General features: G+C 39.3%; 3 protein-coding genes across 6 annotated transcripts in view; 2 read left to right on the top strand and 1 right to left on the bottom strand.

The window, feature by feature from the left end:
• Window positions 1-547: 547 nt before the first annotated feature.
• Window positions 548-6,958, bottom strand: alkbh2 (alkB homolog 2, alpha-ketoglutarate dependent dioxygenase). Of its 2 annotated transcripts, none has more exons than XM_017716257.2 (4): window positions 6,825-6,958; window positions 4,695-4,946; window positions 4,069-4,267; window positions 548-1,168 (listed from the first exon to the last, which is right to left on the bottom strand). In XM_017716257.2, exons 2-4 carry the CDS (start codon window positions 4,936-4,938, stop codon window positions 841-843), a joined length of 771 nt encoding a protein of 256 aa, XP_017571746.1. In that variant the 5' UTR covers window positions 4,939-4,946; window positions 6,825-6,958; the 3' UTR covers window positions 548-840. The 2 variants fall into 2 exon arrangements, with proteins under 2 accessions (XP_017571746.1, XP_017571745.1); XM_017716256.2 differs by lacking the exon at window positions 6,825-6,958 and adding an exon at window positions 6,509-6,587.
• Window positions 6,172-18,987, top strand: unga (uracil DNA glycosylase a). Of its 2 annotated transcripts, XM_017716254.2 has the most exons (7): window positions 6,172-6,398; window positions 7,303-7,512; window positions 8,625-8,720; window positions 8,923-9,020; window positions 16,886-16,974; window positions 17,092-17,270; window positions 18,366-18,987. In XM_017716254.2, exons 1-7 carry the CDS (start codon window positions 6,306-6,308, stop codon window positions 18,504-18,506), a joined length of 906 nt encoding a protein of 301 aa, XP_017571743.1. In that variant the 5' UTR covers window positions 6,172-6,305; the 3' UTR covers window positions 18,507-18,987. The 2 variants fall into 2 exon arrangements, with proteins under 2 accessions (XP_017571743.1, XP_017571742.1); XM_017716253.2 differs by lacking the exon at window positions 6,172-6,398 and having other exon boundaries at window positions 7,171-7,512; window positions 18,366-18,986.
• A 3,708-nt stretch (window positions 18,988-22,695) lies between these two features.
• LOC108438457 (MLX interacting protein) overlaps window positions 22,696-26,553 on the top strand; it is a 30,594-nt gene continuing 26,736 nt past the window's right edge. For both annotated transcript variants that reach the window (XM_017716251.2, XM_017716250.2), the window contains exon 1: window positions 22,696-23,237. In XM_017716251.2, coding sequence (XP_017571740.1) covers window positions 22,921-23,237 — 317 coding nt within the window. In that variant the 5' untranslated portion in view covers window positions 22,696-22,920. The remainder of the gene's footprint in view (window positions 23,238-26,553) is intronic.

Here is a 26,553-nt window from a genome sequence, read left to right as displayed (position 1 = left end):
AATCTTGAATTTGTTCTTTTACTTACTACGAGATCAACTCAACTTTTAGAGCACAGTACATATAATAATGGTGCAGAACATCAAACTCAAACATTATATTATGTAACCTATTATGTCAAGAGTTCAAACCTGGTTGCTGCTGTTCCATATCTAGTTTACACAACTATTAAACATAATTGTATGCAAAAGTTTGGGCATCCCTGGTCAATTGTTAATTTATGAAAATAACATCCTCCACTAGAAACAAACTTAAAGCTACACTATATAAGTGTTGGGGATTTGGAGACCTCCCTGGTGGAAATGTGTAACTGCACGCAATGTGTGGAAGAAGAGTTTGTAACATCAGCGGTGCTTTGGTCCTCCTCCCCATGCAGATGAATGTGATGATTGTAAGCTTGTTGAAATAGTTTAATATTGTAGTGTGTTCTTTTTTCTGTTTATTTGCTGAGTTAACATGATGGGTGAATAAAATGAAATATAAATACAAGTGCCAGAGCGTTTGCACAGGCCACATTTTATGGTTTACTTTTTATGTAAAAGCCAGCAAATAAAAAGCAATTGTGCACTAAAATGTGCAGAAGTGTGTTCTCTTGAGAGGATGTGTTAATTTATTTACATTTAGAAAATCAACAAAATGTCATTTGACCAGGGGTGCCCAAACATTTCCATACAATTGAATAAAACTGTCATTACCAGTGCCAGGGACTGATACTAAACAAAACTGACATGGCACTGGAAAAGCTTCAAAGAAAAGTGCTTGACCCAATCTATGACATGGCTGCTAATCTGACCTGATGAACTTGGTTTTCATGTTCGTCTAGAACTAATGATTTCATTAAATCACTTGTTTTTAATGTCACTTCTTTGGCGGCTTCTAATGATGCGTCTGAAGGTGAGATTGATGCGTGGTGTCTTCACCTTCTTCCGTATCGGGAGGCTATGATACCAGTATGTGTTGGTGGGAGAGTTCATGAGCAGAAGACATCCATGAGCCAACTCCAGCTTCACAGGCTCGATCTGGCGTTTTTTTGGACCAACGCGGGCATCTTTGTGTCGGAAGATGAAGTCCCTCACGGCCCCCAGAGAGACAGAAGCGATTGGACAGGTGGGGTCCAACTCCCGCTCATCGTCCCGGTGTTCGCCTATGTGATCATGGCCATCTTTATACCTGTACAACGGGATGTTTATTAGAGGAGGGGAGACCGACTTCTCCACTGTAGATCAGATGGCACTAATACTGACCAGCCACTTCATTCAGTACACTCATTGTCTATTTTATCAGCTCTGCTTACCCTGTTCCTCAGTGGACAGGACCACCACAGAGCAGGTATTAATTGAGTGGGTGGATCATTCTCAGCACGGTGCAGTGACATTGATTTGGTAGTGTATTAAGTATGTGTTGTGCTAGTATGAGTGGATGAGATACAGCAGTGCTGCTGGAATTTTTTAACACTATGTCCACTCAGTGTCCACTCTATTAGACAGTACAGAGACTGTAGTAGCACTGCTGTGTCTGATCTAAGTGTATGAGCGCAACACACACTAACGCACCACCACCACATCCGTGTCAATGCAGTGCTGAGAATGATCCACCACCCAAGTTAACACCTGCTTTGTGGTGGTCCTAACCATTGAAAAACAGGGTAAAAGACTAACAAAGTATGCAGAGAAACAGATGGACTACAGTCTGTAATTGTAGAACTACAAAGTGCACCTATATAGTAAGTTGAGCTGATAAAATGGACAATGAGTGCAGAAACAAGGAGGTGTACTTAACAAAGTTGCCTTTAGAGGATATACACTGTTTCTGGAAGTGCACCTAGATCTCAGAATTCTGGAGCAATACTGCAGGAAAACTGAACAAGATTTTGCTGAGAAAAGTAGTTAAAGTCCCCCAGAGGAACGTCACTTTATAGGATAGAATCCAAACTTGTTTGATAAAAGGCTTATGCTGGTCAGGAGATGTATCCTGGGGCAATGGATGAATGATATACTATCACACAGCAGTACAGAGAAATGTACTAAATGCACCCCTTAGAAAGAGGAATGGTGAATTTGGGAGGATATGGTCACCTTTTTAAAATGAATGCTAAAAAAAATTCACGTTAACATCTGATCAGAGTAGATGCAGCTGCATGCTTGCTTTTCACAAACTTGGGAGTTTGTGGTTATGAATACCTGGAACTGTAATGATGCTTTGCTGTGAGGCGACAGCGCTACCCACCACGCCACCGTGCCGCCCCCAGTGAAAAACATGTTATCTTTATTTGTAAGATCTTATGAGTGGGAGAGCTTGCAATGCTCTTCTTGAATGCAATGTCCATGTTGGTAAAAGATATTCTTACATCGATGCAAGTCCAGATAAGAAGTTGGGAGTCACACCGAAAAGAATCAGCTCTTCAGTTCCAAGTTGGATTCCACAAAGTGACATTGTTTGCCCGCACTTGTGCCCACACAGAGAGTGAGATATTACGCTGTTACAGTCTAGACAGCCTGTCTGAAAAAATACATCCACAATAGAGACATTGACAGCCCAACTCAATTTTACAAAGTGAAAACAAAGTAAAAACTAACGTTTGTGAAGAAAAAGTGGCTCACAATCAAACGACATTGGCAGTACAAAAATATCTAGCCACCTGAGGGAGTTGATGAAGGAGAATCAGGCACAACTTGATCAGCCAGTTTCGGTCAGGGTGTCAAGTTGGCTAGCATTAGCTTTTCAAATGTCTATGCTATGGCCAAACATCATTAATGATGTGATGTTTATTTTTTACCCAATTATAGATTTTGGAATTGAGCGCACTTTGGAATCGAAGTCGACTCTAAGATTTCTGGAATCCAGCAGCCGAAGTGCACTGCTGTCTTTGCAACAGTCTTGACTGGTTTTTAATAATAGGTGTTCGGTTGGATTAGTTACGTTTTTTAACCATGTCATATGTCTGTACACATTAATTAATGAACTCACATCCTCAAAAATAAGGTCCATCTCAGTGTTTAGCTTTTAAATGCAAAATCAACATTATACTGATGAATACGACAATAGTACATAATTCACCAAAATTGTCAGGAGAAACGTCCTTCACCAAGTTTCGACTGAGCTCTCTTTGAATACTCTTTCAATGCATTTCTTCCACACATTGCATGTAATTACACATTTTCACCAGAGAGGTCTCCAAACCCCCAAAACTTACATAATGCAGCTTCAAGATGTCACCTAAGCTTGCAGTTTTATGCAGGTGCTCAGTGTTTCCTGCCAAAGTGTGCCACTGAAAGTGAGCTGCTGGGGCGTGAGAGGACCATTTGAGATAAGCTCTCTGTTCACTTCCAGTCATTTTAGACTTTCTTCAGTCCAATAATAAAGGCAACACTTAGCTGTTTTACATTACCTAATGGCCCTGTACTCATTGAGAGAGACTGGACTGTCTGTTATTTAGTTTCAAAATAAACGTTTATCCACAACAATACAGAAAATTATGTGAAAAGGCTGCAATTTGAGACTGCACTGCTCCTCAGTAATACAGAGCACGGAGCATGTTCACTGTATACTACTACTGATAATAATTATTATAATTAATATTACTGCAACTACAATAATTAAAATAATTTAAATTATTTACAATTATTACAGTATTATAATACATTTCACTGAGGCTGTTTGTTTTCACTGTGTTGTCTTTCTTTTGCTCTGTTGTTCTGTTCTCTAATTGTACAATATATTTAACACAAATATGAACAGTGATTACAAATACGATATCCCGAATCTCCCTCATAGGACTGTGAAATTTTTCCAGACAGCCAACTGCTATCCCACTGTTTATCTGCTGCTGGTCAAACTCTTAAGCAGAACATTAAGCTCAAACTGAGTTTTAATTAATTATCTATTGATTAGCACAATGATTTTTATTCCCATTTTTCAGCTGAAATTATTCAGTGGCCTGGTTATGCTGATTTATTATTTATTTTTTTAAACTAAATGTCAGCAAACTTTTGACAGACAATCTATATCTACAACCTACTTGACTGTAAGCTCAAGATTGTAATATCAGAACTTCATCAGATAATAATTACCTGTTTATTAGGACAAAGTTGAAGGTCTGTCCTGTTGCATTGGTGACAGCATCACGGATATACTCCAGTGTAGGAGTCCATGGTCTGGCCAGAAGATGGACTCCAGAGAAAGAATACATCAGTCCTTCATCTCCATACGTAGCCTGCTGTCTGGGAATGCTGTGCAACTTCCCGTACAACTGCACCTTAGCTTGGTCACCTTGAAGAACAAGAAGGTGAAAAACACAACAACAGCCAAGAGGACATCTTAACAGTTGGTTACCATCTTAACTAAAACATCTTAACACTTAGTTCACGCAATCTACTTCTACCAACAGTTAATAATATTTGAAATTCATTGAAACTGGATCAACAGTTAATTGATTAATCATTTACATCCTTATCACTACATTTTCACCCTGGTCCTAGACTCCACCCTGACTTTCACCCTGGTCCAATGACTCCATTGACACTGTCCTTGATCTCACCATAAAGAAATGGCACCATCTCGTGGACTAAGACAGAAATGCATCCATTTGTAATCTATCAGTCTGCATCACCCTTGTAGCTTCAGTCTGCAACTGTAGAAATGACCTTCAGACGTCTTCATACCATGCTTGAGGTCGGTAAAGTATGAGTTTACAAACCTGCGAAGTACTCCACCTCCTCCTCTAATCGGCTGAAAAGTCTATCCGCTTCTTCTTTGGTGAAAAGTAAGCCGTGGTCACAGTCCAGTCCCTCTGCCTCAATCTTTCGCCAGGGAATTGGGTGAGAAAATTCCTCATCTTCATCATCTGCTATAGTTTCACATGTTTGATTTGTATTCTGCGTTACTAAGTCCTCTCCATCAGTTCTCTCTTGTTCCCCACATGTAGCTACTCGCTTCTTCATTCTGGCACCTGTTCAGGTAAAGAAACACTGCACTTATAAAACAGGGTTGCACTGCATTTGATCAAATCAAAATCAAACACTCAGACATATATGTGTCACATACAGTACTGTGTGAAAATCAGAGACCCTTCTTTTATTTATTTATCAGTCAAAACGACCATTAAATAAATGATGGATGGTCTTTTAACTTTTGCACAGAACTTTACGTACAAATGTAAGTACAGTAACTTAAAACCATCTTCAAAATAAACAGGAATTCCACTGATTCTATATGATTTGATGTGAAACAGTTCATTCTACAGAAACTTATCAAGTCTGATTTCTTTACAGTAGTTGTGAATGGAACCAACGCAAATACAACCAGTTTTTACAATCCAAAACTACCAGTGAAACTACACGTGCCTACTAGGTTTTATGTGTAACGTTGATAATGTTACAACAGCGGTAAATCTGAAATAATACTCTTTTTTGGATTTTAAATGTGTTTTAGGCTAAAATCTTTGTTGCCATTTCAGGAAATAACTTTGTGAGTAAGCTATTAGACTTCAGACATCTGATTCCTGCCAATGCCACTGTAAGCAAATCCATTTTCCAGCAAGTTTCTCTAAAGTGGAACATTTCACATCAAACCTCTCTGAATGACTTTGTTTACATCTCAGCCATTTAAGTATGAAGATTATAAAGATAAAAAAAAACTTGTGAATTTCCCCCTTAATAACGTTATTTTAGTGAAATAATGATTTACATGTATGCATAGTAGCTACTGTCTTCAGATCAGGCAAATCTGAGGACCTCTGATTTGGTGCTAAACGTTACATTCACCCAATGAGAGAAGAAAGTTATATACTGTATATAACTCATTGAAGTAGTTTTTTAAATCAATATTTTAAAGCCTGAGCTAAAACCTACCTTCCTCCTTTAAACAGTCTTTTATTAAGTTACTATCGTTTACCAAATTCTACACAAGTACCACAGCCTCCTATAAGACAGCATTACTGGAATGTTATGGGACAGAAACAGAATTCATTTGGAAGTATTCAAATAGCTTCTTACAGTAATACTGTGACTACAGCTTTACTGTCAGCAGGATAACCTGCGGATCAATGAGTGGGGAAGTATATGGAACTAGTGAGTCTGTCTTTCAGTAAAAGAGGAATGCTTGGGGTATTTGAGAGGGTACGGTACCATCTTTCCCTCAAACTGATCTGACCCTGTAGGGACGTTCCTCCAACCTCGCGTTTCCATTGGCTTACAAAATTTGGCGGGAGCCAAGAAAGCAAAGTCCAGGAAAGTCATACGTCGCCAGCTACTTCTACATACAGTCGGTTTACCTTGGCAGGCACTTTTAGAGTCTTTTATTTGCCAGAATGATTGGACAGAAAAGCATTACGTCGTTTTTCTCCCCGGCGAACAAAAAAAGAGACCTCGACGAGCAAACTGGATGCGAGGACGCCCTTAATGTGAGTAAAGACCGAGTCTGAACTGACTCAGTCAAACCGCCGGCTCGAAGCTACTGTTCCCTTAGCTCTTTAGCTACTAGCACATAAAGGTCCCTTCGAAACATAACGACCTGCCTTACTGCCGTGAGTTTCCAACGTGTATTCAGAACCGTTGTTGTTGTTTTTATTTATCCTGTATGTGAACCTGTTTACAGCGTCACTTCAAAGACTGACACACGCGGCAGTTCTCCCGCGAAATCCACACGACCCGGAACTAGAAACCAAACACCACAACCAAGCCGCTTCTCCGCAAAACACGCTGAGACCTTTTAAATGACAGTTAAACATATTACTGTTATTACTGCTATTATTATTATTAGATACGGTTAAAGTGTGTTGATTTGGCTGTTATGTGTTATGTGTAGCTTACGTGCTGTAGCTACTTACGTGTAGCTGTTTTCTGTTTTGACTGCACGTGAAGCTCCTGGCGAGGCTGATTCGCCAGCTTCTTTGAATCGTCCAGTTCCACCTTAAATGGCACAGCAGTTGTTGTTATAACGTTCAGACGCTAGAACGCACCATTTCAGTGCATTTATATAAGTGCAGGACCCCTTAAAGTAGAAAGAGAAGCTATGAGAAGAAGCTGGCGAACAGAAAGCCGACTCCAGCTTCGTGGACTCCCGGCTACTTTCGTGTTTATCCGTCTCGCCCTTAACGGAAAGTTGATCGGCTCATGGTTGACTTTTAGATCTGCTTTTTAGATCCGCTCGGTGCAGAAATGCCCGGTTAGTCCGCAGTGTGGAGAAGCCGCTCGGTAGTGGCTGTGATGTTGTTTTCAAATGTTCGCCCGTTAATTTTGTTCTCGAGTGGTTTCCTCGTCAAACGGCCGTGGAGCTCCACTAAGTACACCGAGATTTCGTCGCAGGCGAAGAAGAGGCTGAAGGCGGAGAGCGGAGATTCTCCAGCAGCTGAAGACTCGCCCAGGCTGAACCTGAGCCCCGGGCAGCTCGACAGGATCGCCCAGAACAAGAAGGCGGCGCTGGAGAGACTGTCCGCCCGCTGCACTCCGGACGGCATCGGGGAGAGCTGGAGGAGAGCGCTGAGCGCAGAGTTTGGAAAACCCTACTTCAAACAGGTCAGAGCTCTTAGCGGTGTGGCGCACACTGTAGACGCAGTGCTTCACAAATGAAGAACATTTCCACGGTTCTCATGTAGCGAGAGAGAAAATCAGAACTAAGATCAAGTTACTGAAATGTGAAAAGAGCCACGTTTAGCGATGGATATTGTTTAATTTTTGCTTCTTAGAACTTCTTTCTTCAAAAGCTTTCGAATGGATAGAAAAGAAAAAAGGCAAATATGAGAAAGTGCCCATTGTTTGCAGTCAGAAAATCTGCTGCTCCTTTGTTTTTGTCTGAAATTAATTTTAGTAGATTTCTGTGGACTGTCGTAAACGCTGTGAGAGAGACTGTCCAAAAAGAGCATCGCAAACAGCGACCATCTCGGTCCATGCACTGTGGTGTTGGAGCTAGTAGAGCACACATGATGGGCAAACATTTTACAATGGCTTCTATTTATGATAGATGAGGATCTCAAAAGGAGATGGCTGCCAGCGTTTGTGGGCTCAGGCTCATTTGAAATGGACTCGTGCATAGTGGAAATGTGTTTTTGTGATCTGACAATTCAAGCTTTCAGATTGTTGATGGTGGATGTTGCTTTCAATGATCCGCAGAAGGAAAGGACCATCCAGATTATTACCAGCATAAAGTTCAAAAGCCAACGTCTCTCATGGTATAGGGGGGTATTAATAGATAACTTGCACAGTTGTGAGGGCACCATAAACAGTGAACCCATATTGGAGTAATATATTCTGTTTGAAAACAATATAATAATTAGTAATTATTTTAGTATAATAATAGTAATTATTTGCCATTTGTAATTGTAATCGCATAGTTATTGAACTGTTGTAGTTGTTGCAATAAATACTTCTATAGCAGTTATTTTAGGTTCTAAGTGCACAAATGTAATGCAAAAATGTTCTCTTTGGAGTGATGTGGCTAGATCCTTCTACAGGAGTTTGGCTTCTAAACTTGTCACTATTTTTAGTTCTCATGAGTGTTCATGTCTGTTAGCTGGCACTGCTGCACTGTAAAAAATAAATACATAAATAATAGGAGCTGTTACTCTGCTTGTTATGTATTTGGTTCTTCTGTGTGTTTCATCCTGAAGGAATATGTGTTTCTTTAACAGTTAATGAAATTCGTTGCTGAAGAGAGGCAGAAACACACAGTCTATCCACCCCCTCACCAGGTGTTCACCTGGACACAGATGTGTAAGATTGAAGATGTGAGTTTTACTACACTGTGTTGTCTTTGTGAATGGATTAGAGAACGTACTGAAATAATTGTCATAAGAAGGAAACTTTTCTTCTGTCTTTTTCTTTTTTGTATTTGTTTTATTTGTATTATTGTTCAACTTTGCGTGTGTAGTGGACTGAGATCCTGGAGTTACAGTCACCTACTGATGATAATTTTGTTGGTTTTGGCAGGTGAAGGTTGTTGTTCTAGGCCAAGATCCTTATCATGGACCAAAACAGGCTCATGGGCTGTGCTTCAGTGTGCAGAGGCCTGTTCCACCTCCTCCGAGGTAACACTGATTTCTGCCCTCAGTCTTGAATTGAGTTTAGGGAGGTGGTCTTAAAATACCTTTTCTGTGGGCAAAACCCACCCATATCCTCATCTGGGCTTTTTATTATTAATTGATGTAGTTTAACTAAGTTGTGTGTCTGTTAGATTAATATCACCTTTGTTGTCTCCTGTAGCTAAATGAAAATTCGTGGCCGAAACCGAAATTCAGGACACGCTGAAAAATAAAGCTCACAATAAATAAAAACAATTTATTTAAAGCAAGCTTACTAATTGCTACACTAATGTTTGCTATGAGCTACAAATTCCAACATCCTTGACACCAGAGAACAGGTATCTATCCATTTTAGCCTATAATTTGCATTGTGTTTTTTTTTTTTTTGTCTCATCACAAAATGAGGCTATTTTGCATATCGAGTGAGATATATTTTCAAGTGGAATCAAACCCGTAATGGAGTTGTTCTTGCGTGTTGTCTCTTTTTGATGAACGCTGATTAATCTTCTTTCTGATGTTCCTTGTAAAACCTGTTTAAAAGTGACACACAGCCAGCAATTTCAGCTTTGCTCTGCTGCCGCTTAAACTGTTTGAACGTGTCTGTGAAGACCAACGCAGGAGAGCCAATGAAGCTGATGTTAGCTTTGTGCATGTCAGCTCCTTATTTAAAATTTTCACTCCAACTTAAATGGTGCAGCAGGCATAACCTGGTGCCCACCAGCCCATTTAACTTAACATTTAACTTTTCATATAACTACACCAATGAAGTACATGTAGATCATTACAGTCCACTACTGTTATGTTATTATAATGAAGCAGACTAAATTGTTGACTTACCTGGTAGCTAATGTTACCTTTTCCTGGCAAAGTATTAGTTCTGTTGTTTGTCTGAATTTTAAATAATGTCTTGTGAGCATATGTTGTGGACAAAGGTTACTTTACCGTGACTAGATTCCACTGATTTTTTTTGACCTGATTTTGTTGGTTTTAGTTTAGAGGTCATGACTTGACTTGACAGTTACTGTGAAGCGAACATGTTTACAAGGTTTTTTGGTACTACAAGTTATCCTGAACATAAAAACAATGTCTGCTTTTATCTATTACAGCTTTTTCCACAAAAGCACAAATATTTTGATCCATTCAAAACCTTTTACAGTCTTTTGTTGGCTACACAGTATTAGCCCTTTAAGGGCAACATAGAATTCGATCTGCTCTTCTCCAAATCAGAATGTTTGTAACCATAGTGGTCGGCTATAATTCAGGGTGAATAACTTTTCCAGTTAGCATGGCCGGAGCTCAGTTTGTAGCACAATTTGCAGCAAATACAAACAGAAAAAACAGAGGCATTAATGGTAAAATTATGTCGTGTTTGAGGCTGTTAATTTAACCAAGTATGTAATGAATTTTACTTGCCCTTTTCCAGCTTTCAGAAGCATATAGAGCTGCTGTCTCTGAGGGATCCTCTGTCTTGATTAATATGCAGGTGAAGACAACAACAATACAGTGAATTATTTGCTGTTTCAGATGAAGAAGTTGCCATGTACTATTATATCACCAGAAAGAGCACCACACTGTGAACTAGGGTGTTATGTTGATGTGTTGATTGCTATTTTAGAATTATTAGTTACTTTGTAGAGAGGTCGACATAAGGTGACGTAACTGTATAGTTGTGATGCGATTAACAATATTATATTTTAATAAGAATATTAATTATTAATATTCACATTCCATAGAGAAATATTGAACCTTTCTTTGATTCTATACATGATTATATGTTACTGGAGACATTTGTGTGAGTGTGTGCAGAGTAGTGAAATAAATAGTTTTATTTTGTCCGACATAACCTAGTTATATACTTTATGGCGATATAAAGAAATGCTTTTAATTTATTAATCATGGTTATTACAATGGTTCTAGCTGTCTCTTTAGCAGGTGCAAAATGAACTAGAACCAGTTCCCAGAAGTTCAGTTGGTTCCCGTTTGGGCCAGTTCTAATTTTTAAATGTGAAGTGAATATAGAGTGAATATTTTTTCTTGCTATTATATCTGGCTGTTGCAAGTTCATGATTATATGACACCAATTAATCACAGAACTCTGTGAAGTTATTGACCCCCGAAAACCTTCTGAGATCTTGGTTAATATTGTCTTAAAATTAGTTGTTTTTTCATGTTGATGTATAATCTCATTAATCCTGTTGCAGCAGATTTTGCGTTTAAGGATACTTTAAATCACTTACCTTGCGTTCACATCAGCAGTGGATGTTCATTTTCAATGAGAACTGCTGATTTTCAGCTACAGCGCAAATGATGCCAAAGCAAAGTGGGCAAAATGGGTGATATAACAACACATCTGATCTGTGATAAGAAGCATGTGTGAAGGTATAGGATTTGTGATTAAATTGATTTTGTCAGAGCTCTGTAGACATTAACGAGTAAAGTGTGATGTACTGTCATGACGTTTGCTTGCCATCAGTGAAATAATGGCAGCCAGTGCTCGGTTCCGAAATGCCCAGTTGATGAGTGACCATCGATTTAAGCAGCAAAAAGTCACTGTCGCTGTGAACACAGTGTCGATTACTACCAGTGAGACATGCTGTTTAAAAGGGTTAATCAGTATGATCCAGTTTGAACTGCTGGTGTGTTAAAGATGAGAGTGAAAATCTTCAAAGGCAAGGGGACAAAATGTTCTTCAGCAGGAAAAATCACGTTTGTTTATGAGCCTTCTGTTTGTGAACCTCCAAGTATTATCAAAAAAGTATCAAATAGTTAAATAAATGAAATCTTGGTATATTTGGAAATCCTGGTAGACAATCAAAACCACACCCTTTACATTATTTTTCACCTTGTCCTGTAAGTTACTGTATATTTCTCTTGGGACAGTGACAATATTTCATTTGACTTGAAAATGTGAAAACAATACAAAAACACTCAGCATTTTGCCTTATGAAAGTTTTGTTTGGGGGGAAAAAAACAAACAAACCTCTTAATTATGTTTGATGACTGAAGGTACAAGTTGATCCAGTTTTGGAAGCGGAATGTTTTGCCGTTCTTCAGTTATACAAGTCTTCAGCTGCGCCACCATATAAGTCTTTTTTTGTGCACGATAACATGTGATACATATTTTCAATGGGAGATGCCAGACTGGTCTAGCATCTGCGCACTCGGATTACCCAGCCATACTTGTAACAGGTGCAGAATGTTTCCTGTCGTTGTCATGTTGAAAAGAGCATGAATGTCCCTGTAGCATCTAAAAGGCAGCATAATTTACTCCAAAATGTGTAATTACCTTTGTGTTAAAAATGCTTTCAGATTTGCAAGTTACCCATTAATGCCCCCCATCCCAAGATAGACCCTTGACTTTTGAAATTTACATCGGTAACAACTGAAAAGTCATTGTCGTTGTTGTCATCATCTTTTTGTGGATACAACAAAGAACACTTATTGACAATGGTTTGTTTGTTAAAGCATTCCCAAGCCTAAGTGATCTCCATCACATAATGCTGGTTTTTAATGCAGTGAAGGTCTAGGGCATTCAGTGTTTTTTAGCCTTGCTTGTACTCATAGAACATTTCCTGGATTCCATAAATCTTTTGATGTTATGCACCATGAAATAACGATAATCTTTACACATGCTTGCTTAGAAATGTTGTTCTTAAACAGATTTTTTTTGCTGATGCATTTTTTCACAGTAGCCACGTTTACATGCAGCCCAATAATTTGTTAATATATCTGACTAATGTTTCAATCAGAATACAATACATCCATGTACACACCTCAGTCAGAATAGTCTAGTCTGATTGAGGCCATTTGGAAACAATTTCTATGCAATTGGGTATGTATGGTGTGAAAGACAGAAATGCGGAAGGTCAGATGGTTGTAGATTTTGCAAAGAGAATGGAAATGGCTGTGGTGAACACGTATTTTCAAAAGAGCGAAGAACACAGGGTGACATACAAGAGTGGAGGGAGGTGCACACAGGTGGATTATTTCCTTAGCAGGAGATGCCACCTAAAGGAGATTGGAGATTGTAAAGTGGTACCAGGGGAAAGTGTAGCAAGGCAGCATAGGGTGGTTGTCTGTTGAATGAGAGAACAAAGAAGAGGAAGAGAGTGAAGACAGAGCCAAAGATTAGATGGTGGAAGCTGAAGGAGGAGGATGGTTGCAGGCAGTTCAGGGAAAAATTGCAACAGGCCCTTGGGGGCAGTGAGGAGCTACCTGAGGACTGGGAAACTACAGCTAAGGTGGTGAGAGAAACTGGCAAGAATGTGTTGGGTGTTTCGTCTGGTCGGAGGAAAGAAGACAAGGAAAGTTGGTGGTGGAATGAGGAAGTCCAGGAGAGTATTCAGAAGAAGAAGGCAGCTAAGAAAAAGTGGGATAACCAGAGAGATGAAGGAAGTAGGCAGGAGTACTGTGAGGCTAGTCGCGTAGCGAAAAGAATGGTGGCAAAGGCAAAGGCTCAGGCCTATGATGAGCTGTATGAGAGGCTGGACAGTAAAGAAGGAGTAAAGGACTTGTATCGCTTGGCTAAACAGAGAGATAGAGCTGGAAAGGATGTACAGCAGGTTAGGCTGATAAAGGATAGAGAGGGAAATGTACTAGTGAGTGAACAGAGAGTGTTGAGTAGATGGAAGGAGTACTTTGAAGAACTAATGAATGAGGAAAACAAAAGAGAGAGGAGGACAACGGGGGGAGAGATAGTGGATCAGGAAGTGCAGAGAATTAGTGAGGTGGAAGTGAGGGCAGCTTTAAAAAGGATGAAGAATGGAAAGGCAGTTGGTCCAGATGACATGGAGGTATGGAGATGTTTAGGAGAGAAGGCAGTGGACTTTTTAACCAGATTGTTTAACAAAATCCTGGTCCCCATTTTTAAGAATAAGGGTGATGTGCAGAGCTGCAGTAACTACAGAGGTATAAAGTTGATGAGCCACACCATGAAGGTATGGGAAAGAGTTGTTGAAGCAAGGCTAAAGCGAGAGGTTCAGATCAGTGAGCAGCAGTTTGGTTTCATGCCCAGAAAGAGTACCACAGATGCAATTTTTGCATTGAGAGTGTTGGTAGAGAAGTACAGAGAAGGTCAGAAGGAGCTACATTGTGTCTTTGTGGATCTAGAGAAGGCATATGATGGGGTGCCAAGAGAGGAACTGTGGTACTGTATGAGGAAGTCAGGTGTAGCTGAAAAGTATGTTAGGGTGGTGCAGGACATGTATGAGGATAGTGAGACAGTGGTGAGGTGTGCAGTTGGAGTCACAAATGGTTTCAAGGTGAAGGTAGGCTTACATCAGGGATCAGCTTTGAGCCCCTTCTTGTTTGTAATGGTGATGGAAAGGTTGACAGATGAGGTCAGGCAGGAGGCTCCATGGACCATGATGTTTGCAGATGACATTGTAATTTGTGGTGAGAGTAGAGAGCAGGTGGAGAATCTGGAGAGGTGGAGGTTTGCACTGGAGAGAAGAGGAATGAAGGTCAGTAGAGACAAGATGGAATACATGTGTGTGTGTGTGTGTGTGTGTGAATGAGAGGGAGGCAGGTGGAAAGGTGAAGATGCAAGCAGTAGAGGTCGTAAAGGTGGATGACTTCAAATATCTTGGGTCAACCATCCAGAGCAATGGACAGTGTAGAAAAGAGGTGAGGAAGAGGGTGCAGGCAGGATGGAGTGGGTGGAGATGGATGTCAGGGCTGATGTGTGACAGAAGGATAGCAGCAAGAGAGAAAGGGAAGGTTTACAAGACAGTAGTGCGTCCTGCTATGGTGTATGGTTTGGAGACTGTGGCTCTGTCTAAAAGACAGGAGGCTGAGCTGGAGGTGGCGAAGATGAAGATGCTGAGATTTTCGTTTGGAGTGACAAGGATGGACAAGATTAGAAATGAGCAGATCAGAGGGACAGTGAAGGTGGAGCAGTTTGGAGATAAAGCCAGAGAGGCCAGGTTGAGATGGTTTGGACATGTGTTGAGGAGGAATAGTGGTTATATTGGTTAAAGAATGTTGGAGATGGAGCTGCCGGGTAGAAGGAGAAGAGGTAGACCTCAGAGAAGGTTTATGGATGTAGTGAAGGTGGACATGGAGATTGTTGGTGTAAAAGTAGAGGAGGCAGATGATCCGCTGTGGCGACCCCTAAAGGGAGCAGCCGAAAGAAGAAGAAGCATGTAACCAGAGATTTTCATCAGATTACCGAAAGAGCATATAGACACCACCTCCTAACTCCATAATAGAAATGTGTTCAATCGGCTCGACAAAAATCTTTGCACGTAAACACAGCCAGTGAGTGGTGAGCCTCAACTTATCCTTATTCATGAAAGACTCGGCTTTTCCTGGATGCTCCTTTTGATACCTAAGTATGATTACATCACCACTTTTAAAATGTCTTTTGAACAGTGTTTCTAGTCTTAAAATGCTCCTCTCAAAACATTTTTGGAACATTTTGCAATCAATTTCAGAATGAATATACACTCACCAGCCATTTTATTAGGTACACCTTGCTAGTAAAAGATTGGACCCCCTTTTGCCTTCAGAATTGCCTTAATTCTTCATGGTGTACTTTCAACAAGGTGTTCCTCAGAGATTTTGGTTGGTTATTTGAGTTACTGTTGCCTTTCTATCATCTCGAACCATTTTTGTCCACACAACTGCCGCTCACTGGATATTTTCTCTTTTTCGGACCATTTTCTGTAAACCCTAGAGATGGTTGTGTGTGAAAATCCCAGTAGAAATACTCAGACCAGCCCATCTGGCACCAACAACCATGCCATGTTCAATGTCACTTAAATCACCCATCTTCCCCATTCTGATGCTCGGTTTGCACTTCAGCAAGTTGTCTTGACCACCTCTACATGCCTAAATGCATTGAGTTGCGGCCATGTGATTGGCTGATTAGCTATTTGTGTTAATAACCAATTGAACAGTACCTAATAAAGTGGCCAGTGAGTGTGTGTGTGTGTATATAAACAAAACAGTGACGTTAACACGGTAAAAATATGAAATATCTTGTCCCTGCTTGCAATTTACATACTGTCCATTTTGGAATTGGATTTGTAGCAGGTTTATTATACAGGTTGTCTCAAAAATAAGGAAGCTCCCATATAAATGAAAAATGGTTTGGCAGATGGTGATGCAATTTTAGAAATCAGGTTTCCCTCTTCCCCCACAGATCGTGTCTAAAATTGGATCACCTTCAGCCAGATCATTTTTATTTTATAAGGGTGTTTCCTAGCTTTTGAGGCACCCTGTACTTTTTACATTTTCAGTTTGGTTTTTGATTTCAGTTTAGTTTCAGTTAGATGGGGCATTAACAATTTTGCTTTGATTTTCTGAAAAGTAGTAATAGTTTTAGTATAGTTTTAATTTTAGTTTTTATAATTATGATGAATGTTGTGATTCTGGGTAGCTCTGCTAAATTCTCATTCATGCACTGTAAAAATGAAAACAACGTATTTTTTCACAGTAATATGCTTAATTTTAGTTCATTTTGCCACGTACGTTATGGTTTTGATTTTAGTTTTAATGTTTTAGAAAACTGTCATTTTTATTATAGTTAACAAGCACATTTTTTCCACTGCTAACTTTCGGTTTAGTAGTAGTTTTATGTAGCTATAATAACCTTGACCTTGAATCATATTTAATGTTTTCTGCTTGTGTCTGACAAGGAAATGTAAATTACTTATGCTTAAAAGCCATTTTAAAATCAATAAATGAATGAATGGACTATTGAGCAGTTTTTTTTTTTTAAATAATTCACAAAAAATTCGGCCATGTATTCTGGAATAGGATGGAGTGGCTTGAAGCAGGCCTCAAGTAGAGTGGTCATTCTATTTGTAGTATGACATTCATGTTTATGAGACACAGATGTATGTATAATGTGTTTCTTTTGTTTTTAGCTTGGTGAACATGTATAAAGAACTGGAGGCAGACATTGAGGGCTTTCAGCATCCTGGACATGGTGATCTGACTGGATGGGCAAAGCAAGGTGTTCACTTTTTGCAATTTATTGTTTATTGCAATTTGAAATAAACATTTAACCAAATTTCTAATGCTAATGCTCTCAGTGATGTTGCAGTAATACACAAACTTTGCGACTTTGCAGGTGTTCTGTTGCTGAATGCAGTGCTAACTGTCCGGGCACATCAAGCCAACTCTCACAAAGACAAGGGCTGGGAGATGTTGACAGATGCTGTGGTGCACTGGCTCAGCACTAACCTAGAGGGCCTTGTCTTCATGCTATGGGGCGCCTATGCTCAGAAGAAGGGTGCTACGATTGATAGAGTATGTCTGAGGTGTTGTTTTTTTTTTTTATTACTGATTAGATAATATCAACATTAGATAACATGCCATGACTCATTTTAATTGAATTATTTAATGGGTATGTTTTGCATTAGGAGTGGAACAAAACAAAGAGTAAAGCTCTATACGCTGTTCAAAAGTTTGGAATCACTCTTCAGAAGTTCAGAAATATAAATCCAATTGTGTTGCAGATCATCAATTGATTGTAATATGATTCACAGGTTTATATTAATTTGTAGGAAGCTATGAAAAAGCAGAAATAACAAGCTAGATGTGTCTAGAAAGATGAATGGAGCTTTTAATGATTCCATCAGGTCTCAGGACTGATGTTATATTGAAATGATCCATATGCTTCGTATTTAACCTGATCTCAAGTATTGTGTGCATGTTGGTAATCTATCAGTTACTTTGATGAATCTATTTATTTATTTATTTATTTTTATATATTTATTTTTTAAACACACCGTGCAGGGGAAAAGTAATATTTACCAATAATGACCAATAAGCTATCATGGCTCCTCCTACTCATTCATCTCCTGCACTTATCAGCCTTACTTCTTTCCTTTCTCTAATACTTGAGTAGTTTGAGTGGTAGATGGACAATAATAAAGAATTTAATATCTCTGTTCTCTCTGTTCATGTTTGAGTATCGAGAGGAGACCAAGATCCTCTTCACTACAGGATTATGTCCATAATTATTTGCTGTCAAAATTGTCTTTCACTCAAAAATATGTCAAAATGTATTTTGATTTCCAATTAACTCACTTCCATTAAGTTAATACACATAATAAAAACACAAAGTGGCAACAAATGCATATACATAAGTGTGCCCATCATGCTCAGTTTCTTAGACCAGTAGAAGAATTTAACACACACATAATCATCACATAAACTAATTGCGGATTCATCAAGAAGTTAAATTTGAACAGCCCTAATTTATAACCACCCTAATTGTATTGGTGCAATTCCAGCATTTATGTTGCATGTGAGCATGAAGGTTATTGTCAGAACTTGAGTAAAAATATGAGGTCCATTACTGTAATGTAATTAGTAACGCTGGTTTTTGTGGTCTTGCAGAAACGGCACCACGTACTGCAGACTGTCCACCCCTCCCCGCTGTCTGCACACCGTGGCTTTTTTGGATGTAAGCATTTCTCGAAGACCAATGAGCTGCTGAAGAAAGCGGGAAAGAAGCCCATTGACTGGAAAGCACTTTGAGACAAATGAACATGGGGAGCTAAGCTGGTTTGTGATATAGCCTTGTCTTCATAATAAGCTAGTGTCTTTTTAGATGAGCTGTATGGTCATCTTCCGTAGTGTTACACTATTTTCACTGTGGGCAAACACTGGACATTTTTCTCCAGCCCGTCTTTAGTTGAGCTTTTACCTTTTCTTTTCTCACAGAATAGGAATGAGTAAAAATTCTCTTTCTGTGTTTTGTCTGTTTTTGGTTTAGCATATTTTGTTCATGTTGCCTGTTTGTTCTACAGAGTATTGTGTTCTTTTACCAAAGAATTGTCCTGATCTTTGTCTGCTGTTTGTCTTTTGAAACCCTCTGTGTCTTCTCATGTGAACCACTGCTGGGAGGGATGAGAGTTTGATTGGCTTTTCTAAGTAACTGTTTCATACGTTTGCACTTTTTTACTACATTGTCCATGTTAAAAAGGACATTTCTATTAATAAACATGCTGTAACCCATTGTGTGGCAGTGCTAAAAATGCATTTTAACAGGGCTGCTCTTTGCACTTAGGGACAGTATAGGAATTTGTAAAATTGCAAATACTGGATTATATGCACACTTACCGATCCTGTATCAGCCACTTAAATGCAGTATTAGTCTTGGTGATGGGGATAACAATACATATGACACACACCATGAAGCAGTTTGTGATGTGCTTCCACACTGCTGAGTGACTCATGCCTGAGAGCCAGTAGACTGATCATAACACACTGGGGGTGAGGATTGACAGGCTGCAGTCAGAATGCTCATGCAATGCAAGCATTTGCAAGGCCATTATTTCTTGGGATGTCAGTGTTAGTGGGGGAGCTGAGTTTGAATTCTTCCTAAGCTGTTTGATTCACCAGTACGTTATAAATAAGCTAGTTAACAATGTAGAAACAACGTAAAACACTCTGACGTGAGCTGCTTACCTGAATGGCTGAGTCATGCTTCTTTCAGTTTCTGCTGTTTAGTCGGTTGCGTGCTCAGTTAATATTAGTCCAGGTTGTTTTTGAGGGAGTGAACGGTAGACATATGGAAGGAGGCTCTAGTCTCTTGGGGTGATGACAACCTTTAAGCTTCAGTATTGCACCCTGATAGCTGGGTTAGTGTGTCCACTAGACCTGCTAATCTTCTAGTACTTGTTAGCTGCATTAACCTGGTAGCTCCCATGCAAAACTAAAGAAGCAAACAAATGCCTTGGCTGATAATGCAAATTTATGTAAATTAGATTTTTTTCCACCAAAATATTACTTTGTGGAGCTTTAGTTATGTTTCATAAAGGCTATAAAAGGTCTTGGTTTGTCTAACTAAAGGTTTACAATAATTTAATTGTTTTTAAATACATAGTGCTGCCATTTTCTTACTTGGAGTAATACATAAACTGTAGCCAGAAGATTTAAAATCATAAATCATGTTTATCATTAATCTTTTTTTAGTTATAATTTCTGTTTGAGTCATGTGCCCTTGCCATATCACTTACTGTGGACAATATTGCCCTCGTGTTTTGCAAGAGATTCTAGACTGGACTTGCCCATAAAGTTGCTGCTGTTTTTACATTAATAAGCAGACCAAGGCACCATTCCAGCCAATCTCTTAACCCTTCAGTCCTAAAAATATAATTGGGTTGGTTGTGGAAAAGTCCTGTGTCCCTTGTGGTCTTGTGATGTAGACTGTAAAGTGCCAGGGTTGTACTCTAAGAGTGAAATGAGATGCAGGCATTGATCCAGAGTGCAGAGTGCTGTGTACAAAATGCAGAATCCCTCACTGTATAACAAGGCATTTTGTCCAGAATTAATGATCACATCTCTGCCATGCAGTCAAATTACCATAGACTACAATTTCACAATGTTCCCATGGCCTTAGAAAAGATGCCATTGGGCCTCCTGATTTCCACAATTTTTGCATATTTGTCACACTAAATGGTTTCATATCTTCATACAAAATGTAATAAGACATTTACATCATGAGGAGTTAAGAGTACAATGGCTTTCTTTTTAATTTTGCATTTTGTAGTTACGTATTTCAACTGTATATGGAATTCAGCAACTGCCTGTTGGCTTCTATTAGTCAGTTTTAAGTTGTTGACAAAACTTAAAAACAAAAAGTTAAATGTGTGTTTTTTTTTGTTTTGTTTTTTTTTATATACAGAAATACAGAAAAATGTGTTGAAACTCTCTGTGGCAAATGACTATTCTACAGAGGCAGCAGATAGAGATTAGGTAGAAAAATGCTGAAGAGACGGCCGTGTCACAGTATAATTGAGTTTTGCCTGCTGAAGCACTTTGTAATTACCTAATGAGCTGATTCAGACGTGTTGAATCAGGAGAAAGACTAAACTCTGTGGTTCTGTGGAATCTGGGGCAGCTCATGAAGGCTTTAGTGACTACCTGATGAATTCAGTCAGCTTCTTGGAGCACATTAAATATGCAGTGCATTGAGATTAAGTCTAAATCTAAACTGTGCCTTACCAGTGATGCTGCATTTGACCCATATTCAAGGGTAGTTGCCCAGATCTTGGTTCTGAATAACTGTTTTCACTGCTACTAATCAGAATCCTAGTTAAAATTATGAGATTTTGTGATGGTGACACAAACCTCAATTCCAAAAAAGTTGGGATTGTAGGTAAAATGCAAATAAAAAACATATTTTGATATTTTAGCATGTTCTAAATAATTTGGGACTGGGGTAATTTAAGACTGGAATCACTGTTTCAAAAACATCTTCAACAGACGTTGCTATAAAAGGACAATCCAGGAAGGCTTAATCCTTGCTCTTAAGGGACTAGGCTGTTCTTGGCTGCTTCTTTATTACCAAAGTATGATTGCAACGTCTGTTGAAAATGTTTTTCAAAATTTCACAGTGATCCTAGTCTTAAACTGCCCCAGTCCCAAATTCAGAACATGTTGAAGCAACCAATTCCAATTTCAGAATGTGATAAGGCTCGAAAAGTTGTCAAAAAAATGCATCAGTGAACAAAAAAGCAGTTTAAGAACAGTAGAATAGTATTGTTTAATAAGTAAGGATATTAAGTATTTCACCCTCTGCAGTGCATAATATCATCAAAGGATTCAGAGCATCCAGGAAAATGTCTATGTGTAAAGCACAAGGCCAAAGCCACAACTGAATGCCTGATTCCTCAGACAGTCCTGCATTAAAACAGCAAATTTCTGTAGTGTATATCCGTACATGGATTCGGCAATACTTTGACAAACCGTTGTTGGTAAACACTGTTTGTTACTCCATCCATAAACACATAAAACCATACCAAGTTACTAATGGTAACTTTACAGGAGAAGGAAAAAAGCATTCTTTACTTTTAATGTAAGTCAGTGGAACCAGACAAAGTCATTTTGGGTCATTTCTTTTGGTCCATTCATCATGAACAGACGTTTTCAAATTGTCACAAACTGAAAAACTGAAAAAGGTTTTGTCCTGACAGCAGCGATATGCTGTCTTCTAAACGTCTTTTAAAGGGGTGCCCATGCTTATTTCCAATGTAATCATGCTAAACCACATTCTGCATGACTATTCATGGCTAATGCAGTTACTACGCCGGCCTGCTTGAAGTCCACACCTGTCTCCATTTGAAAACATGGTCCATCGTGAAGTGTGAAATATGACAACAAAAGCCATGTGTGGCTGCACAGCTGAAGACCTGCATAGCAGAAGAACGGCAAGAAAATACAGCTTTCATAATTGCATCAATTTGTGTCTTCAGTGCTCAAGTATTAAAAGAAAAGGTGAGGTAACACAGCAGTAAATATGTTTTCAGTTACAAGTTATAATATTATAATTATAATAGTATACATGTTAAACTGAATTAACTAATCACTGCTTTCTGACTTTATTAGCATTTTTTGAGGTTTGAATTTGTGGCAATATTGCCCAGTTCATTGTTATTTTTAAATGCTCAGGAACCTCTTAGGTAATCTACATAAGAAAACTGTATATCGCGTGCGCTCAACATATAAATGCCCGCAAAGTATCATGATTAAGTGTTTTGCCAAATCATTCATCAGTGTTTATACGCGTCTTACCAGAGGTGTATTTTTATACCAGTATGAGAACCTTACATGACTCGTTCTCCCATTGGCCCATTTGGCTCAAGCCCCGACCAGTGGGCGTGTCCCTTCTGTCCCTTTAACCAATCAGGAGGCACTCGATCTTGGCAACGCCTCAGACTGGATTCCTGTTTTTTACCACAAAGTCCTCGGAGCGGAGTTTTGTGTACGTGCGTAGAGCAAAGTAAAGAAAGGGAGGCGTTAGAGTGAGCAGGTTCAGAAATGAGTTGGGAGAGTCTTTCGCTTCACGATAAGCTCAAGGAGGAAAGTAAAAGCGATAGTATGTGGAGTTAACAACACTCAAACGAATCCCATAACAGCTGAACAAAGAAGAGGTAACGTTACAAGTATGGCTACCCGAGAAAGCCGAGTGCACCGAAGAGCCCTGTCGAATGTCAAGAGGGAGGAGCAGGACGACGACTCTGATACGGAGGAGACTACTCTGGGCTTCAAGAAAACTGATGGACGCGAGTCGCAGATCATCCACAGTGGTCATTTCATGGTGTCCACCCCTCACGTCGAGCACCCGCCGAAAAAAGGCTACGACTTCGACACTGTTAACAAGCAAACTTGTCAGACGTATCACTTCGGCAAGATGAGCACTTCGCATATTTCCATCGATGCATCGCTCACTAAACTCTTCGAGTGTATGACACTTGCGTACAGGTAGGTGGGTTACTTTTGAACGAGGCAGAAGTTGTCTTTCTAATCGTTAGCTTTTGGTTTGAATTTTCCGGTTCCACCTTAAAATGGTACAGAGGAAACGTTCTGGCGTCAAGCGCTAGAGTGTAACTGCTGCAGCATTTAAGGTGGAACGGAATAATTTGAACAACTTACGACCAGTTTAAAATACGTACACTACTGACTGATCAACAATATGCGGGAGTGCCGAGGTGGTCAAGAGAAGATATTTGTAGCTATGACCATATTGAATTTCACTCCACTCCACAGATGGTCAGTGCTAAGTGGCTAGTCAAATAGGATAGCTTGCTAACGTTACGTTGGTACGGTACATTTAACTAGCTAACTTGGCCAACTTAAGTTACCGTTACCGTTATAATGCTCGCTAAAACCAGCCTGGACTTGGACTTTTGCTTAGTTAAGTGCTTTTAATTCAAGTAAAGGAGAGGAATGTTCCGGCAGTGTTAATATGAACATGAAGTCTGAATTAGTTTTAAAAGAATCCTCATGGGTCGACATGCAGAGGACTAATCGGCTAGGCTAACTAGCGCCGCGAACTCAAGTGGCTAACCTAGCTGACTGGCTAAGTTAGTTGACAGATTTGAACTGGCCGTTTGCGAATACTAAAATAAGGTCACATAGCTAACAATCTCCATCTTCTTTTGAGAAGTGGGACCCTCATATTTGTTAAGCTAGCCCTCTACCAGGTAGCTGAGTTTTGTCAACAAGTCCAAAGGAAGAGGTGATGCATGTCTGTTTATTTAAGACCATCAATCTGCAGACTCAGCAAGTGGACATGCCTAGCCTCGAAGCAAAATATATTATTAAAACACTTTGAATAATAAATATCTGACAGTTCGTAGTCATTCAGGTCTTTAATTTGTGTAATGAGTAGTACAGGAAGTCGAGGAACTGGATCAGGTGGCAAAAAGTTTCCAAGTCTCCACAAGTCCAGTCGCTTTCTCTTTGGCTTATCGTTACTACTAATACTAGACATGTTAACGGTGGATAACTGAAAACCCTCACAGACATATTATGGCTCACTATAATGATTTTATGAAATAGGTACTACTGTTATCTTAGTTTTTCAGTGTCTTTCTTCCTGGCGCATTGATGTGTGGTGTCTTGTTCTGATCTTGCTTCAATACCAACTTATGGCATTGATTATACAGCTTTGCTATTTAGCTTTGCAGCTGTTACATCATAACCTTGTGGATGAGTGAAGACAGGCTAACTCTGGGTCCTGCACACGTGATTGCTGTCACGAGTAGACAGTTTCCTTCCTTGGAGGCTTAATTGGAGACTTGGTGGTGAGGTAGTGAAGCAGCCTTCATTATTATGGTCCTCTATCCAGATGGTCTGCATTTGTACAGAAGAGTACATCTCGATGATTGAGGAAAATTGCAGAACATTTGAGAAATTAGTGTCTGGTCTGATCACAGTCATCCAGATTGGTGTGATGTGAGTTGGTTCATTATAGAGAAATTTATCCACTTGGGGTTCTTGACAGTGGTGGTGGTCAGAACCCCAAATCGCAGTGTATACAACATAAATATAGCTATTTTATTTGCTTCAGAAACGATAAGTAAAGCAAAACATTTGAGTTTTTTTTAATTGGTGAGTCCAACAAAGTAAATTTTATTTAATTTTACTACACTGTGCAGGCACCACTGTGCCAGGAATGAATGGCGGTGGCTCAGGCATCACACAGCGTAATCTTAGTCACTTTGTGCCGTAGCTTCTTCTGAAGCCGCTGAAATAGAGGCAGTAAACCTTTAAGACGTCTGGTTACTGTCACCATCACTGTGAAGCATTCTGACCAGTGGAGCTTTTCAACATCAGACCACTCGGAATGACACTTTAATGACACATTAAGTAGGTGTGCTTGATGATATTGCAGCCTAACAATATCTGCAGATATTTCCTTTAAAAATCAGCATCAGGCAGATGTTTAGATTTGACCAATATTTGATGGTGTGGTAATTGTGCTCCAAAAGGGCCGGATGTTCAGGTGATGCTTGGTTCTGTTTTAAAATTTTTGCATTTGCTTTTCTGCATCATTTTGTGGCATTTTTACCCCTCTATTAAAAAGGTTTACATTTCTTTGTTATGCTAACCCAGAGGGACTAGGATCTTGGTGGAAAATTTTTATGCATCATCACTGAGAGATGTAAGTAAAATATCAGATATCTGCTCTGGCCGAAGTTTTCGCATTAGTGTGTTTCTAATATTTCCAATTTAATTATGTCAATATCAGTTGAATTCTCATTGGACAAATGATAAACTTTTAAGTGGTAAGTACTATAGCAAATATTGTGATCTTTATATGATGTATTGATATTATGATGCAGATGAAAAATTCTTGTAAATAATTTATGTTTGTACAAGATTATTTTCATTTTATTCATTTAAAGCTACACTGTGTACATTTTGGGGATTTTGAGACCTCTCTTATAGAAGAACATTTTGTAACATTGGCTGTGCTTTGTACCCCTTCCCCTCATATTTGTGAGTGTGGAGTATTCAAAGCGAACTCAGACAAAACTTGGTGAAGGATGTGTGCATTTTAGTCCATTTTATTCATTCTGACTTAGAAATGCTACTTCTTTCAGTTTTAACAACAAATGTCTTACACGGTGCAGCTTTAAATATGGTGTATCTGTAGCTTTGCATTATTACTTCTATTTGTATTTTAATAATCGCAAAAGTTCACCAGTAATTCAGTTCTGCAGAAATATTTGATTGAATTTTCAGGTTAAGGCCAGTGACCCTTAGATTTGTAACAGATTATTAAAAGACTGGGTATCTTACTCCAACTGGAGATATTGGGGATCACACTATTATTAAAAGTGCAGGCAGTGCTTCATCAGAAATTCCGTCCTCTAGATTCATGGACGTGGATTGCCAAAGCAAACACTGCGCTAGCAATTTTTTTTTCTTTAAAATGTTGTACGGACAAATACCATGACATAGCGCTAGGATGAACAATGACACAGCAAGTAATGTAACTAACATTAGCCAGGTTGTGGGTTAGCAGACTAACAATTACTGCTGTAATTAATTAGTACAGCAGTTACATTCTGACACCTCGTCAGCTCTTGGGAGGTCTGTCCACTGTTGCAGTGTCTCATTGGTGTTAACTTGGCTCTTTGCCCTTCTCTGATGTAAGAACTTCTGTCTTAAGCTCGGTTCTTCAGATGTTCTCCTCTTTGGCTGTTTCTCAGCCATCTCTTCTTCTTGACAATGCGTGGAGTTCAGCACATGGCATGTGCCAAATATACATTCATTGCTTGCTGCATCT

This window comes from Pygocentrus nattereri, chromosome 20 (assembly GCF_015220715.1).
Source record: "Pygocentrus nattereri isolate fPygNat1 chromosome 20, fPygNat1.pri, whole genome shotgun sequence".
NCBI lineage: Eukaryota > Metazoa > Chordata > Actinopteri > Characiformes > Serrasalmidae > Pygocentrus > Pygocentrus nattereri.
This window is presented reverse-complemented; position numbering and strand designations above follow the sequence as displayed.